At 38.5% G+C, this 17,720-nt stretch overlaps 2 protein-coding genes across 6 annotated transcripts; both read right to left on the reverse strand.

The window, feature by feature from the left end:
- Positions 1-1,458: 1,458 nt before the first annotated feature.
- LOC135242228 (ZP domain-containing protein-like) lies at positions 1,459-5,442 on the reverse strand. 5 transcript variants are annotated; one of them, XM_064313216.1, is made up of 9 exons: positions 5,310-5,442; positions 4,905-5,057; positions 4,325-4,383; positions 3,823-3,998; positions 3,327-3,727; positions 3,000-3,096; positions 2,709-2,898; positions 2,280-2,386; positions 1,459-2,096 (listed from the first exon to the last, which is right to left on the reverse strand). In XM_064313216.1, exons 3-9 carry the CDS (start codon positions 4,359-4,361, stop codon positions 2,052-2,054), a joined length of 1,053 nt encoding a protein of 350 aa, XP_064169286.1. In that variant the 5' UTR covers positions 4,362-4,383; positions 4,905-5,057; positions 5,310-5,442; the 3' UTR covers positions 1,459-2,051. The 5 variants fall into 5 exon arrangements, with proteins under 5 accessions (XP_064169286.1, XP_064169284.1, XP_064169282.1 ...); XM_064313214.1 differs by lacking the exon at positions 5,310-5,442 and having other exon boundaries at positions 4,905-5,037; XM_064313212.1 differs by lacking the exons at positions 4,905-5,057; positions 5,310-5,442 and adding an exon at positions 4,481-4,499.
- LOC135242227 (uncharacterized) lies at positions 5,313-9,156 on the reverse strand. The gene is made up of 6 exons (XM_064313211.1): positions 8,988-9,156; positions 8,017-8,225; positions 7,788-7,928; positions 7,089-7,221; positions 5,593-6,378; positions 5,313-5,451 (listed from the first exon to the last, which is right to left on the reverse strand). Exons 1-5 carry the CDS (start codon positions 9,105-9,107, stop codon positions 5,635-5,637), a joined length of 1,347 nt encoding a protein of 448 aa, XP_064169281.1. The 5' UTR covers positions 9,108-9,156; the 3' UTR covers positions 5,313-5,451; positions 5,593-5,634.
- Positions 9,157-17,720: the final 8,564 nt, after the last annotated feature.

Here is a 17,720-nt window from a genome sequence, read left to right on the forward strand (position 1 = left end):
CTTCACAGCTTTCACAATGTTTCTGTCATCAACTGCTATTGTTTTCCTTGGTCGACCTGTTCGATATCTGCTGCTCAGTATGCCAGCGGTTTCTTTCTTTTTCAGGACATTCCAAGCTATCCCCAATGCTTGTGCAATGGCTCTGATCGATTTCCCCTCTTTTCTCATCTTGCTTTTCTCCCAAAGACAGCTCTCTGGTCTTCATGTTAGTTTATCTTTTATAACACAAATGCAGTTTTTACAGACAAAACCCAAGGCTAAAACCAAGAGTAGACATTCAGAACGATTTATTGTTTAACCAATCAATCTAACAGGACACATCTGGGCAACAAGAAGCACCTGTCAGTCACATGTTCCAATACTTTTGCTCACCTAAAAATTGGGAAATAAAAGCTGAAATTCGGATTTGTCATCTCATGTACATCTTTTGACCTCAAACTCAATTGTCTTCAGTGTATAGCAAAAACAAAGGAATTGACCTTGCTGTTCCAATACTTTTGGAGGGGTCTGTATTTGTTTATAGTATATTATTGTTCAATATTCATGATTCATCTTGGATGCATTTTTATTTATGAACATAAGGTAGTCTCAATTTCAAAGGCTTCTATGAAGCAGTGAATTTTTTTTCATATTTAGCAGGAAATTACCTTTGACAATTATTCTTTTAAGTATTGTTCATTAAATATGAATCCATAAAAAGATAAGTAACTGTGTAGCTTGTAAAAAAAAACATTTTATGGAGTAGTAACACTAGTGCCTAAAATGACAGAATTGTGTACTTTTTAATAAAATATTAGAAAATACAGTTAATTAAGCACCAAATTCTGTAAGTCTGTAGAGATAAGATGTTTAATGTTTAAAGGCTTTTTTTATTTTCCAATTGATTTACCACTTCATATGCAGAATGACCAATATACTGTATATGTAGTCTGGGGAGAACTTGAACTCCGTCTTTGTAGTATTTTATACGTATTTGTTTGATTACTTGACAGATGAGCACATACACACCCAAGATAATTGGTGCATAAATTCAAAAGTATTGAGGGTAACACCACGAGCCATAACACGTTTCCACTGTGGTCCTTTAACGTAACTGTGAATTGTTGTGTCACCGAGAGCCATTTCTGAAAGTTAGTTCTGTTTATTCGTTTGGAATACAAAATTAGTTGATAATAAAATCAAGTACTTTTCCACGATTCTATGCACTTGGTGAGGAGGTAGGGGAAACTCTTGGTTGGTTTTTTCTCTTTGCCATACAGTGTCCCCTATAGAATAAGGGTAGGCCATGGATTCATATATTTCATGGATGAGTCATCTAGTTTCTTCTGTGAGTTTCTTTGACTGTTAGCTACATGGAGAAATTATGTGGACATAATGTCTCAGCTGCTTAAGCTATTTGTGCTGACGGTCTCTATTCTGAATGCGAAAGGCAGTGCCAAAAACAAGAGTGGTAAACAATTTTTCTTTTTGAACCTTTATTTAACCAAGAAAACCCCACTAAGATCAAAATAACTTTTGCAAGGGGGGATATGACAAACAACACGGTAACACAAGACAGCAGATAAACAAGTTACAAACAAATAGAAAAAGTATGTCTTTTCCCCACTTCATCCACAAGTTGAAAGTGAAACAAAATACAGGTACCATGTGATGGAAAATGAAAGCATTAAAAATGCATGAGAGTATTATTATTTACATAAAGGGCATTTTGCAGACACTCTTATTCACAGTGATGTTCACTTTAATTTTCCATATAGCAAGGACAGGGTCCTATCTGGGAACCGAAGTACTGCCAGTACTTGAACCATTATACTACAATACCACCTATCTGTGCAACCTTTATATCAAATTAATTCAGAGACATTACAACATTACATTTTGCATCATCTAGGTTACTGAACAGTCAAGGTTACGGAAGGGTTCTGATAAACAAATCCAGAAATTTATTATTATTATTTTTTAAAATAATTTTTAATCTTTCATTTGAAAAAGGCAACTATGGCATGAATGTGATTGTTAAAAAGGCACGCATTATGCTTAATGAGCCAACATTACAGGGTCTCAGGGTCAGTAGATGGAATTGGTTGGTATTTCACCTTTCTGAAATTCATTACACCAAAGAAGAGATTATACAGATTCAGGGCCTGAAAAGTTAATTCATCTTTCATTATTAAAAGGGAAATATTGTCTTAATGTGATTGTCTAGAAAGCGTTCACTCTTTAATGAGCATGCAAACAATGTCTCAGAAGTCAGTGGATGGAAGTAGTTGGTATTTGACCTTTGACCTCTTTGCTGCATAAATCACTGCTCCACACAGAATGGCAACCACGACCAGGAGAACAGCAGCGATGAAAACCAGGTTCACGTTCAAGCCAACGCTGGAAACTGTAAAGAATGTGAAAAGAAAATACATTCTTTTTTTACATTCGTTTGAGAGTATTACTCTGAAATCCACCTTTACTTAGAGAAGTAAACAAATGTCACGTAATGCAATGGTATCCATCATGTGTGCTTACAGCACGTCTTTCATGTGTCAGGCTTGAGGGTGTAATTTTGCGCAAATTTACACACAAATTCACAGATCTTTATAGAGTACAGTTCACCCAACATAGCTTGAGAAGCACATGGGATGAGCCATCCACACTGTTACACCTGCACAGGATTTTGCACAACACAGCACCATCAAACGGAACTGGGGCTACAGTACCTGTGATGTCTGTGCTCTTCTTTAGACGCAAAGGCCCCTGGGAAATGTAGTGTCTGACCGTCTCTGTGGCAACAGCCCTCCTGTGGTGGTGATGTGCAACAGGGGAGGCTGTGGCATTGATGCAGCCCTGAGAACATCTGGTGAAGGGGTTCCCTGCCACACACAGGATGACTGAGCAGCTTATGAAGACCTAGAATTCATCAGAAGAATAGAAATGAACTTTAATCTGAATCCAAAACCAGGCAGAATTACACACAATAAGGCTTGGCTGGGTAATTTGTCGCATATTACCTCCTCATGTTGCCCAATGAACTTGAAGGCCTCAATTCCAAATTTGAATTCTGAAGAGTGACTTGGATAGACCACCACCGTCTCGTCCACTGCGCAACTGGGAAAATAAAACAGTTGAATTCACAGGTCTTTTCTAGGCTAAAAACTTGTTTAAAAATGTTTTTTTACACTATCCAGTCATTAATGTTCATCTTCCCTATTCATGGTTTTAGATGCTCACACAGAAGGGCTTCCAGTCAATGCTTTGTTGGGCTTATTGAAATTTTACCCCTGAAACAATAAACATCTACCACAAGACTTCTGCTTTCCTTATACCAGTTGTCTTACCCATTTTCAAATATGTCATAGAAAATGTGATAGTTGGGGTCATCAACAGGGGTTGCTCTGCAGGACTCCACAAAGAGTTCAGTGTTGGCAAAAGAGGAAGTGGCTTTGATTTCCATGTAGAGCATCTCTCTCAGGGACACCTCTACTGGGTAGGTACTGGGGTCCACCATGCGGTCGAACAGGTTACTGTGGAAGAACTCAAACTGGTAGGTGAACTTTCCGAACCCTTTTTCCGTGAACACGAAAGGAATCTTGTGCGCCCGGAATTCCAGAGACACATTGCCCTTCTTGGGGTACGTGCATGAGAACTCGATCTCCACCTGATGTTTCCTGGTAATGACGTCACCAAGTTTGTCATATGACGTAATTTCATTTTTGAAGATCAGGTTGTCCACGTCCTCCTACACAGACAATTAGAGACATCAAAAAATATTTCTCTGCAGAAACATCACAACTTTTGTTTAATGTATTATTTGAGTGGATCAAAGGGACTGACCTCCAGTATTGTCCCACAGGAGCTGAGGGACATGGCAGCGATCACATGGGTGGCGTTGGAGATGGGGGTGCAAGAGGCATCATTGAGACGCAGGTGATCTTCATGAAGTCCAATTATTGAGGCCTTCTCCACTTCCACTGTCATTGTGTTCTCATCACAAATCACAGTGGCTTTGCCTATTAATGAATTATAGGGATAAATCATGAATCTCACATACAAGCTTCACTCAAAACTAAATATGCACCGTTTCATGTGTGGCAGCCATTTTATTCACTCCATAATTTCTAAATTTAGTCAGCTAGCTCAATGCTACCTTCAGTCATGAAATGAACCATGTAACATTTAACGTTGTATCCATGGTGTGTAAAATTACCATTATTCATTTTTACCAGTACAAAAGTGCAAAAACCAGTGCACTGCAGTTCCTTTAACAGCCTGCATTGCACAATTCAAGCAAGGACACGTGAACAATAAATCAGTGCATATAGATATAAATACTAACCAGGTCCACGTACAACAGAGACAATGACGCATCTCATTTCCGAATGAAAGATTCTGGACCTGAAACGTTGAACATGATCATGAGACACGTACAGGGTAAAGATAAATTAAAAATTATTATAGATAATATTTTCAATGAAGAAAATTTAGCAAACACATTTTTGTAGCTCAAATTCAGTGGTTCCACTAATTTAAATAGGGAGGTGAAGCAGAAGTTTCTGAAACGACACTTCCGGTATGCCTCCTTATTAAATAGAGGGCGAAAGCACACGATCCAATGTTTATATAAGGTAAATAACATTATTTTCGTAATAACGTTATTCATCCCCTATCGCGAAACTTGTGGTATAAATTTTAATATAATTCCGCGGGACTTCTGCTTCACCTCCAAAATCACTCTGTTTCTATCAATATAGCCTACTGCTTGTCAGAATAAAAAGTCTATTCCTACAAGTGGCTGGCACTGTTCAATAAAGACCAAGAGTTTTACATTGATTCATCAATCAGCATGCAAGGACCAACAATAGCTGCAAGACTTATCAGAATAACTTGATCAGAAACTGTATCACTTTGAAACTCACCCAGAGTGACTCTCTGCAATGAAGCAAATTGGAACATGATCACCAAGGTCATTTTCAGTTGGTGTCCACCTTATTAGAGATTTTCCAACTGCCCCATTGATAGTATTGTATTTTGTGATGTTCAGCGGTCCGCTGATAATGAAGTCGTTTACCCTAATGAAGACAAAGTGATCGATATCAGAAATCGGTATAGGTTTTTGCAATTTTCACGTTTCACAAAAAAGATAAATTACTTCAATCAAAGACTTTAAATATCTAATACTACCATTAAAATAACAATGTATTCCTGCCCTATTGTTATAAGGGAATTTTAACAACTAGTATACTGCTTTTTCACCCATTTGGCACCTAAGTTAAACTGATAATAATAGTGTGCTTCTGAGTGCAACAGAACTGCTATCTCACCATGATTGTGATGCGGTAGCGCTCAGCTTGATTTCCAGTTCCCGATTGACAGACGCATTAAGGAATTCTCCATTTCTTGGAGTTGGGGACAGAAACTGGGGCAGAAGTTCCCCCTCGGTACAGGAATGCACAGCTGGGTCAACTGAAATTTAATGGCAGAAGAATGGGAGAGGGAATATCATCAAAATGTACTTGGTAGGAGGGTATAGGTCTTTCAACTTCTTTGTTATTCAGAATCAGTTTTGGACAGCTATAGATCAGTTTAATTATAGATTAAATTTACCTTGGATTGCAAACTGCAAAGGGATTTTGCTCAATGGAATGGTCATTGGCATGGGCATTGGCATGGGCATAGTTGCAGGGGCCACTGTAGTCGTAGTGGGTGATATAGTTGTAGGGGGGTTTGTAGTCGTAGGGGGTGATGTAGTTGTAGGGGGGTTTGTAGTTGTAGGGGGTGATGTAGTTGTAGGGGCTTCTGTAGTCGTAGGTGGTGATGTAGTTGTAGGGGCTTCTGTAGTCGTAGGTGCTGATGTAGTTGTAGGGGTCCTTGTAGTCGTAAGTGCTGATGTAGTTGTAGGGCATTGGATGTAGTTGTAGGGGCCATTGTAGTCGTAGGGGGTGATGTAGTTGTAGGGGCTTCTGTAGTCGTAGGTGCTGATGTAGTTGTAGGGGCCATTGTAGTCGTAGGGGGGTTTGTAGTTGTAGGGGCTTCTGTAGTCGTAGGTGCTGATGTAGTTGTAGGGGCCATTGTAGTCGTAGGGGGGTTTGTAGTTGTAGGGGCTTCTGTAGTCGTAGGTTCTGATGTAGTTGTAAGGGCTTCTGTAGTCGTAGGTTCTGATGTAGTTGTAAGGGCTTCTGTAGTCGTAGGTTCTGATGAAGTTGTAGGGGGTAATGTAGGCATAGGGCCGTAGTACCACCGCTTGTCTCTTACAACTAGTGGAGACTTGATAGACAATGTGCCATCGGTGTAAGACAGAGTGATTTGTTGTCTGGGGAAATCCTCCAGGACAATCTCAAAAGCGTGAGCATTTTGGATGGAGTTGTACTGGTAAGTCAAGGTACAGGAATTCTGAAAAAAAGGAAATGATCTATATTGTCAAGAAAGAACAGGTGATATGAGGGGAATTGCTAAGCTCCATTTGGTTTCCTATAGCATTATCTTTTTAAAGGCCATGCTTGGTTACCATATAATCTTCTATAATTACATAGGGAAGGAGTGAAGTGCATATGCCTTTTTAACCTCAAGTTAATAAGCAGTTCATTTAAATTCCATGATCCCAACCTTCTCCAAGAGTAACCTGATGAATCTGGAAAGTATAGTACTCTCAGATTGGAAAATTGTTCTCTGTAATTTTCAGTAAATTTCAAGCCTCAGTAATTGTTCATGAGAGATTGAATGGTTTTGAAACTATTGGTGGATTTAGAAAGATTTGATACTGCATTTTGCAAGGATCATACAAGGATAAGATGGTTGTGATGTCACCTTACTCATAGAAAACTGAGAGGACATCCACAAATGGCAGAGTAAGTGCAGGACAACCAACAGAACAATGCCAACAGTGATTGGTGGAACTATTCTGGCTGCTATCAGGTAATTCAGACCGGCATACTGGAAGTATAACATGAAAGTGTCTACCAATCAGCATTGTTTTGTTGGTTATCATCATTGTACTCCATGGCTGGTAGAACTCCCATCCCTTTTTTGAGTAAGATGTCGTCAAAGACAGCTTTCTTCTATGATATCATCCTGGTTATATTTTCAGTATTTTAGATTCTTACTTGATCCAAGTGGAAGCCTGGATGCTGGCTGCAGTAAGAGCACTCATTTCCTCTTCCATATCTGCATATAACTTGGTCATTATCTGGGTCATGAGCCAGCAGGTCAAATCTCCTAGGACAGTTCTGAGGTACCCTATAAATGAAGAAAATATCATTAGAATATAAGGCTATTTAAGCCTAATGGTAAAAATCCAACAGTGTAAATATATTATGTCTAATATTTGTGGTTTTAGTGCTCAGTTTTGTATATGGTGCATGGTGGAGGAATATCAACCTATTGCCATGGAATATGAAACATTATATAAATGAAAGTATCATCAGAAGCAATTATGCAGTGTGCCTCATCTCTGTACTCTCACTGCTCACTGTGGGTGGTTTAAGACTTCCAAAAATGTAGTCTGTGATTTTCTGACCAACCCTAATGTACCTCATGCACCACTTCCACAGAACACAGTCCCCAGAAGTATATTGTTAGCTATAACTTTGAGAGAAATCTGGTGACAAAACCCCAAATGCCCTACACCTGCCAGTGCCTTTATATAAGCCACCTGGTCATCAGAAAACCTCTATAAACAGCCTAACGTATCCTTCATCACACAAAGACTGTTGGAGCCAGCAACAAGTACTAAAACTGGAGTAATTTATTTTAAATACGCAAAGATGTAACAGGTCACAGTTTGTGAGAAGCAATGACATTACCGGATGAAAGGCAGAACTGCTGTCACTGGAGATCGGTTGGGTTCCCGAGTGTCAGACCTGATCCCAAGGTCCACATGTGTCAGGAGAGACCATGGTTGATAAGTGCTTTCCGAATTGTAAATCCAACAGCACCCTGTTTTCCTATAATAGGAACAGAACACAAATTTAAAACCTCGAACATTCTAATGAATTTAATTAGTCTTTATACCCCTGGTCCTGAATGACTTACCACATTTCAAAAGGCTGGTTGCTTCGAATATTTTTTGTCATTAATGCTTCGGATGTACACCACCTGCCTCCATAATAACTGACTCCACTAGTACCGCTGTCCACTTCTGCAACCTCAAATCTGCTATCGGAACCACAGTCCCCACTGAGACAGTACCACTCATTCCACAGAGAGCAGGACTCGTAAGTCTGCTTGTAGCGGATGTCCACCTGCAATTACAACAAAATCATTTTTCAGAATAATTCAGGAAAATTCAATAATTATAATATACAAAGAAGGTGGCCATGGATATGAGCATATAGTTATGAGACTTAAGGACAGCACTGCTCTTGGGATTATTTATTGAATCAGTGGAAAAATAAAAATGGACATCCTTCAGAGACAAACTCCCTATGAAGGAGCTTGAATTCAAAATGCGTCAGTTCATATTTTTCCCTTGTTTCAATACATTCCGCCAAGAAGAATTCTGTTTATAATAAAATAATTTTTGTTAATTGATTATGGATATAGTGATATTTACATATAAAAACATTAAAGTGAACTGCATTTTTCTTTCAGCAAATAGTACACTTGAATTTATTATTCCTGAAATGTATGTATTTGTTATTTTACACATGGTGATGACTTGTGAATACATTCTTTTTATGATGGTAAAGTCTTGTTTTTTAACCTAATTTCTGAGACAAAGATATTTATTCTACCTGCCTGCAAAGCAAATGACCCATCACGGACAGTGGGACCTTGAACAAATCTCAATTGTGGCTTAGAACAGAAATTTTTTTTTGCTCTCCTTTTATTACAAATATATTTTTATACATGTAACAAAGCACCACAGAAGTATCTACTCAGAACACTGCCTTACAGTACTTAGTAATTTGAGTGTGACTTGCCAGACATTTTACACAGACATTTTATGAGGGGTCCTGTTATTTATGCAGAGCTAAATCGCACAGCTAAAGCGCCTTGCTCACCCTGAACGATCCATCGGGGTTCCTTCCTTTCGGGGTGAAGGTCAGGGTCCCTCCGTAGAAGTGGGAGGCCAGGGCTCCAGAACAGGAGACCAGGAGCAGCAGGAGTGTGCAGGCAGACATGATGCTCTAATCTCATCAGACACTTTGTGCCGAGTCAAGATAGCACAGCCAAGAGCACCATCATTTTTATACTCACAGAAACACAAACAAGTTTGATTACTTACGGCAAGGAACAGCACAGAAGACCACAGGAATGAGGAAACCTTCAGAAAAATAACAATAAGAATTCATTGCCAACTAATTTCATTCACTAACTTTCCCAAGTGCATTGATCGATTCCAAAAAATGTATTTATTACATTAGAATTAGTTATCCATAGAATCTGATTGCACTCTCAACCATGGCCATAAAACATAATAATGATGATGATGAAAATTATATTTATAAGCAATGATTTAAAAAAAATAATTTAAACCTCATTTAATGTAAACCTATATACATATATATATATATATATATATATTTTTTTTTTTACAGAATCGTTCAATACTGTAAGGCGGTGTATTGAGTGGACCCAGGTGCAGACTACGAGACTGAGGCAGAGATGTGGTGGCAGGGAAAAAATAAAGATTTAATCGAATTGATTCAAATAACAGAAACACTGAACAAGGCTAAACAAAGGGAAGGTAAAATAAACCGGAGATGAGACTCCAAAATAACAAAGGCTGCAACACAAAAAACAAAGACCTTAAACAGGAAACAAACAGGTAACAAAGAAAAAAGTAATCTATCCAAAATACCAAACAGATAAAACTTTAGGGAGCAAAATTAATGCTTTGACCAGAATCCAGGAAAACTCAAGACTGAGCAAAGTCAGGAACAAATGACATAGAATAAATAGAGAAAACCTGAGTAATCACGACAGACACAGGTGAAATAAATCAAAAGGTGAAGGGTGAGTACTGGCGGCATCTAGTGGATGATGCCGGAAGGACCCGGGCGAACCCTGACAAATACAGTATCAGTTTTCAAAGCACAACAGATACACCATTATGCATTTATGATGTATAGCCTACATTTTGATTTGGGAATTTGCTCTGGTAAAACCAATTAACTTTTCCATTAACACTATTTATTGTCTGGGCGGTAGGGGTAAGGGCTGGGGAGCAAACATGTCTCCCCCCAATGTCAAACACTCATCCCTGGTGCTAAGGGGCATTGTATATATTTATATCAAGCTGGTTCATTTTTACATGTGAGCATGTTTGAGACAGCAGAGGGTCCAGTGCTACTGATCCAGCTGCAGGGAAGACGAGGCTTCCCCATGATCATGTGATGAGAAGCATAAACAAAGACAGATGTTGGCCTTTAAACTGGTTGGCCTGGGAATTTCAACACTGAAGATCATTGTATTCTATTTTAAATTCTATAGCCGTATCTGTTCCAGTAAAACACACCCATCAAACGCATTTCAGCATATGGGAACTTACGCGCTCTTTGTTCCTCCCAAGATATTTTTGGCTTGCAAATTAGACACCTTATATAGTTCAATTTGTCTAAACAATGATGCATTCATTCAACAAGAAACAAAACAACGGAAAAAATGTTTTCAGATAAACACGTGATCTCAATCTTTACTTCATACTTTATTAGCTCATTTTATTATTCCTGCTTTATTAGCTTCACTTCATACTTCGTAGCTCATTCAAAAAAGCTCATTTTAATGAGGTTGGCAAGCGCAAGTTCCGAGTTATTGTTGCATCGTTATCTTGCTCCTGTATCGATCGTGCCGGGTATGCCATCCTTTCCCACAGAACCGCTCAAACTCAAGTCAACAGGATGTGACGTGTTCCATTTCAGCACAGCGACAGGCGCAGGATCCCCTTGCTTGACCTCCCTTACGTGCCTGCCGCGTTACCGACTGGATTCGTAGAAGGTGTTGGCGCATACCTGCATAATGATCAGCCGACACACTCTTAGTTCACTAGAGACTGAATAAAGTTAGCTTACGTGTTAATTAGCTTACATGTGCTAATAAAGGTGTTGGCCCATACCTGCTCAATGATCCGGCTCATACCTGCATAATGATCCGGAGAAAAAATTAGTTTGCCGTAAGGGCATCGTCTCGGTTTTCCGTAAAGCTTATTATAGAACACACTTTTGGTCAGTATACCAGTCCGCAAGCATTTGGGACATTTTCCTCCTTTCAAGGCGCGCAGCAGCATCCAGGATTTTGCAACACTGTCTACGAGTTGTCATGCCTCCTAGTTTTACCTGGCATAGGTTAGGTCAAAGTAATGTTTACTCGGTGAACTGGACTTAATGTGTTCATGGCTGTGAATAACTGTTACAAAATGAGTATTGTACCTTACCTTATCGGACCTGTGTTTTGTAGCCTAGTTGTTCAAATGACCTTCGATATGCACTTTCTGTACGTCGCTTTGTATAAAAGCGTCTGCCAAATAAATGTATCGCAATGGTTTATTGTATCTTATAACTTTTAATTAATTGGTAAAAGTGTTCAGATGGAACACCTAATAGAACATTTTGAATGTGAGCACGAATGGTATGTTGAAAGTGATAAGATAATGGTCTGATTAAAATATTTATTATGCGGTTTGATCCACAGATTGTGAGAATTGAATAGATGCAGTAATAGACAAAAATTCTCATCAAAGAGAATCGTATTCACTGTTCACATAAATAGTTACGTCTCCTTCTATCACAGCGTTTTCCCTGTTAATAACTGGTTTATCTGCCAATTCAGATAAGAAATCAGGTATGTTGCTGTAGTAACAGTATTGAGTTTTTTCTTACTCTATAAATTAGTAAAGCCATTCAAAGTTGCGGTCACGGCTGTTGAAAAAGAAAGCTTTGCGGCTTCAGACTTTGTAAAATGTTCAACTCATTCCTAAATGAAATTGGTGGATGCATTAATTTCTGTAGTAGTCTATTCTTTGTTGCCTGTATTAGCTAAATGTCTTTATTCAAATTCTGATTCTAAGAGACGTAAGCAGCTTTGTACAGCTGTAGAGGGATTTTTGGTTCAGCATTTAAACACGCAGACAATACTGAGCAATGTTGTTTATTCATAATAACATTTAAAAAAGGTCACAGCTCTGAAATGAACACAGCTTGCAATTGAACATATGAATAAATTATGCGTTAAGCAAAATTTTACGAATAGCAAGAAACAAAAACAAAAACAAAAAAAAAACCCCAAACAAACAAAAAAAGAATAAAAAAGACAAATAAAACATTATAGCCTACCTCACAATCATTCATCTACGGCCACTGTGGCAACATTGCTGACCACTACACATTTATAAAGGCCACTTGTTTACACTACAAATTTATAAAAATGACATGAAACAATTAAAGCCCTCTTTGCCCACCTCTGTTCTTTGGGACGGGTGTTGTTGTCTGATTTCTGGTTTTTGGAAAGAAGGTCTGCAAGATTCCTTTTTTTGGCAGGAGGTGGAGCCCTTGCTCCTCCAGTTGCTGATGTGCTGAGTTGCATTACATTACAGGCATTTAGCAGACGCTCTTATGCAGAGCGACTTGCACAACTTTTTTACATGGCATTTACATTACATACAGCATTACACAGCTGGATATATACTGAAGCATTGCAGGTTAAGTACCTTGCTCAACATGTCCTACCTGGGAATCAAACCTATAACCTTCAGGTTACCAACTCCTTACCCATTATACTACACTGCTGCACTTTGTTATTCTGGCAAACGGTTCTGAGACTCCCTGTTGTGGTTATGCCATGGCGGGACCTCCCGAGGCAGATTTAACGTTGCCTCTCAGTGCATCATATCTGGGGGATGAGTAGTCCAAAGATGCTAATGCTGCTCGTATTATACGCTATGCAAACACAATGGGGGTAGGCTCCACAAAATTACATATGTTACACCAAAGTGGAATACTCCTTGAAAATATACTTTAGAAATTTTAATTTTAGGCAAGTCAACTTTAACAAGATGAGAGCAAATTTAAGTAATGTAGACTTGGTGCAACTTCTTGATTGCAAGACTGTGAATGAAAAGTGGGGCAGGTTAAAAAGGGATATTCTTGAGGGATGATGTAAATTTATTCCAAAGATAAGGAAAAGTAAGTTGAAGAAGCAGTCTCCTCAGTGGATGAACAAAGCCATACGGGTGAGTTTCAGAAAAAAATCTAATTAGATATACAAAAACAACAGAGTAATAAGGATGAATATTGTAACGTGTGCCAAGATTAAAAAAGAACTAAGAGTAGCTAAGAGGTTCTTTGAAAGGCAAATTGTCCAAAATGCAAAACGTAATCCTAAATGTTTCTTTCAATGCTGTAGTAGGAAAATAAAGTCAAGGAGAATCTCAAGTGCATGAAGAATAAAAAAGGAGCATTGCTTTATAAGAATAAGAATGTTGCTGATGCCTTAAATAGTTACCTTGTTGAGAGTTTTTACTAAAGAGGAGGTTACTAATAGACTGGAAGGCGTACTCCGAATGTCTTAGCAGATATTTAGATAGAGGATAATGAAGTACTGGATAAATTACATAAACTAAAGACAAAAAAGCAGCAGAACCTAGTGGCATTTCAATACAAAAAGTGGGCATCCTTTATGGGACGACTCAGTAGATAATATCCAGCCATTGCTACTATTGAGGCAAAGCAGCAATCTAAAAAAAATAAACATATTGTATTTATTGCAAACACACAAAAAAAAAAAAAGAACTGGGAAAAAACCTGAAACAAAAGATTAAACAACTAACTCATGAATGCTCTAATAATCCCAAAGAACAAATACAGAATGAACTCAGGAATCTTGAAGTATTATACGCAAAGAATCCAATTCCCCAGCCAACAACTACTCATATAGTAGTTTTGAAAAAAGCGATAAATGAGGCAAGTATTTGGCAAATCATTTACAATAAAAAAAGGCAATTATTCCAGCTTTAATGAATTCTGCAGGGGAAATGGTCCAGAAGAACCGAGACCTAAATAACATCTTCCAAATATTTTACAGCATCCTATATTCTTCTGACCCAGAACCACACCCATCAGAAATAAATAATTTTTTTTAAAAGATCTGGAGCTACCCACACCATCCAAAAGATAAGAAGACACCCTAGATGCACCACAACTTCGGATGACCTTTATAGAGTACACCAGATGACTAATATCAAATTGCCTGAATCTCATGGACTCCCTGCTGAATTCCTTAAACATTTTTGGTATATACTATCACCACTGTTTTATAGAGTAACATAAGAAATAAAAAGCAACTTCTTAATCCCTTCACACATGAATACAGCCACTATACCACTCTCACTACCCAAACCCTATAAAGATGTAACCCAGTGTTCCAGCTACTGCCCTCTATCACTGATGAAAACTGACTTTAAATCATTACTATAGCTCTAGCCACTAGAATAGCAACAGGTTCTCCCAGCTTAATTCTCCCAGACCAAACAAGTTTCATCAAAAAAGATATGCTTCTGATAATGTTTGCAGACTATTCAACTTAATTAACGCATCACAACAGACACAACCTAAGAAAATAATTACATCACTAGATGCTGGAAAAGCATTTGGTAAAGTAAATTGTACCTTTTTATTAGGCACACTTGACAAATTTCATTTTGGGAAACCACTATTCTGGGAAACCACTATTGAACCACTCTCAGCAACAATACGATAAAACAATAAAACCTAAGGAATTCATACTATTAATTCACAACACAAAGTTAGCCTTTACACAGATGACATATTGCTGTACTTACAAGGCCCTTAAACATCATTACAAGAAACTTTCGCCAAATCAACAACTTTTCTACAATCTCAAGAATAAACTGGAATAAATTTTACTCTCTCTATAATAGGACAAATCTCAACTGTCATAAAATAATTCTTCCCCATATTAACTATCTCTTCTCAGTGCAAGGAATCACTTGACTCCTTAACTACCCACTTCTATCGGAAAAATAAAAAGCCTAAAGTTAAAATTTCAACAAAAAAATAAATCTCCAGTTACAATACAGTATGTTGTGGGTTCTCTACAGCTCCCTCTGTTGTATATTGTGCTCGTTTACCAATCAGACATGCATGGAATGTATTAGGTGTGGCTTATATATGTTGTGTGCCACCTGTTGATTTTATGACCCTGATCAAAGCCTAGTGTCCATGCACATTTGTCCTTTTGCCTTGTTCTAGCACATTCAATCCATCTTTTTTCCACACAAAGAGTGCTTTGACCTTTTTCCTTGGTGCCACACTTTTTTAAAGTGTATTCTCTTTTCAGGGGAGTTCTTCTTTTCAAGCATTATTGCTTAATGTTTGCCTACCTGTCTTAGCAATGAACACCTGCCATTCCTTGATCAAAGCAGCACTTCTATTTCAGTTGTTTGTTCAATCAAACTACAGTAAATGGATAGTTTTCTGTACTGTACAGTATTGCTAAAAGGAAAGGGGCAAGCAGGCTGACAGTTTTCACTAACACACAGAATTGAATGCTTGTAGCGTGATGTTGGGACGGGTGTAACCAGATTCTGCAATGGGGTTCTATGTGGGAGGGAAGTGTAGATCCCTCTGAGAGCCTTCACATGTATGGTGCCCGGTAGGTGTTCCCATCACGCCTCCAAATTGACCTGGACACCTTCAAGGATGGCTGGATGGTTGGGATAATCATCCACTGTAGAAAACCATTCCCAAAATCAACGTCGGACAATGGGACTCTTCCAGAAGCCAGTTGATGATCCAGATTTGTCTATATAACATGTATCTCCCGCATTTCCTTTGATATTATTCACAGTGCATCGCATTTATCATATTGATAAATTTACATGCACATTCTTTCTCTCAGTCCATAATGAGGGGATTGGTGAGCCCAAATTCTCCTCTCTGCCCTGTGGCATTCCAGGTCACGTGTTCCTCCAGGCTAGTGTTGGTTGGGGGTCGCGAGACTGTCCCACGGTTTATATTGTCTTATGGTCTTTCCAGGTGCCTGTTATGATCCACCCTCCCTTCCCCGTCTCGTGGAAATTTGCCTTCCCAGCTGCAGTATACAACCTGTGGAAATTTCCAGCTCCAATATGTAAAATAATGGAAAGATCAAAGTCCAGAGACAGTTAAAATTGCACCTTACAGCAGCAAGCTAGTCCAGCTAGTCTAGCTATTTGCATTTGAGATGATTGGCCCAGGAAGCACTGTCGACTCACAGCAAGAAGGTCCTGGGTTCGAATCCGAATGAGTGTATGAGTGAATAATTTCTCCTAAATTTCATATGTTTTAATACTTTAGTCTTTGAAGAGTATACTTCAAAATGCCTTTCAAATACAGCAGAGCTCGACACAAAGGATTCTTTCTACTGGTCCAAGCAGGCCAGTAGGTCAGTGTTCCAGGTAGGATACATTTCCAATGGCCCAGCTACAAAAATACATATAACCACTTTCTTAAGGAGATGTAGGTTATTGGCATTAAAAAGTGTCAAAATCCCTATCTATAGTGCAGGAATAGCTTGCAGTTTAGCTGAGGAAAAATCAATTACAGTAGTCATAGCCAGCTAATATCTAATTAGATCATTCTCCTAGTTGCTTAGCTAGCTTGCTAGCATTAAATAAATTAAGATGAGTTGGCTAGATGCAACCTTAATCGTTTTGCTTCATTAAATAGCTCTTTTATCTTACAAGTAAATATGTAAAACTGACTGAGACATTAGTCGGTAGAAATATAAATTTATGCTCTAAGTCTTACATTAGTAATTAGTTAAATCTGTGATGTTTAGTAGAGAAAAGATGACTGTGAAGTTAGTTATTTCTGAAAGTGTTAATGGTACTAATAGTAATGAATGGTCACACTGTAACATTCACTATTGATAAGCAAGTGTCAGCACAGAAATGATCAAGCTATTATCAAATCCGACTGAAACCGTCCCATCCATGGGTGACACCAGCACCACCTGTGAGTCGCGATGTGGGGCTGCCGGCCACGGTTGGCAGTGGAACGAGAGGATCTGGGGCTCGTCTGTGCACTAGAGAAGTGCTGTTTCTGTGAGTTTTAAGTGAATAAACGACCCACTGCCATGCTGAGCGTGATATTTTGTGTGGTTCTGTGATAGAACACAGTGTTTTCCCTTCCTGGGACAAACCTGCATGAACGTTGGGGAGAATATCTTTGCATTATTTTAAGTTTACTTGTTTGCTTATTTTGACAAATGAATGCATAACCACTCAAGGTAACTGGTGCATACATTAAAAAGTACTGAGGATAACACCACGAGCTATAACATATTTCCATTGTGGTCCTCTAACGTAACAGTAAATTTGTGTTTCACCGAGAGCCATTTGTGAAAATTTGTTTACTTTATTAATCTGGCTGGCATGCAAAATAAATTGATAATAAAATCAAGTGCTTTTCCAGGCTTCTATGCACTTGGTGTGGAAGTAGGACATATTGGGCTCCTGTGGCAATTAGGTTCTTCTGTGAATTTTTGTGACTGCTAACCAGATGATGATGTGGTCATCATGCCACAAATGCTCAAACTACTGTTTCTTTGTGCTGATAGTCTCTATTCTGGAGGCAAAGTGCCAAAGACAGAGGAACAGCACAGACTGAAGAAGCATTTTTCCATTTCATTCACAAGTTGAAACCTGATAAACTTTGGACAAATTGAGATAATTATCAGCAAAATAGAGGCATCATGTGATGTAAAATAAAAGCGTTTAGAAATCAATGACACAGTGC

The sequence above is a fragment of the Anguilla rostrata genome, chromosome 16 (genome assembly GCF_018555375.3).
Source record: "Anguilla rostrata isolate EN2019 chromosome 16, ASM1855537v3, whole genome shotgun sequence".
Classification (NCBI taxonomy): domain Eukaryota; kingdom Metazoa; phylum Chordata; class Actinopteri; order Anguilliformes; family Anguillidae; genus Anguilla; species Anguilla rostrata.

Excerpts from the sequence above, each read along its gene's own strand:
- LOC135242228 (XM_064313212.1), bottom strand. Across the intron at positions 2,899-2,999 it reads TCATTGGGCAACATGAGGAG|GTCTTCATAAGCTGCTCAGT; the intron begins GTAATATGCGAC and ends GATGAATTCTAG. Across the intron at positions 2,387-2,708 it reads GAAGAGCACAGACATCACAG|TTTCCAGCGTTGGCTTGAAC; the intron begins GTACTGTAGCCC and ends CATTCTTTACAG.
- LOC135242227 (XM_064313211.1), bottom strand. The coding sequence starts at position 9,107 with ATGTCTGCCTGCACACTCCTGCTGCTCCTGGTCTCCTGTTCTGGAGCC. Across the intron at positions 7,929-8,016 it reads AACCAGCCTTTTGAAATGTG|GAAAACAGGGTGCTGTTGGA; the intron begins GTAAGTCATTCA and ends TTCCTATTATAG. Across the intron at positions 6,379-7,088 it reads CAGGCTTCCACTTGGATCAA|AATTCCTGTACCTTGACTTA; the intron begins GTAAGAATCTAA and ends CCTTTTTTTCAG.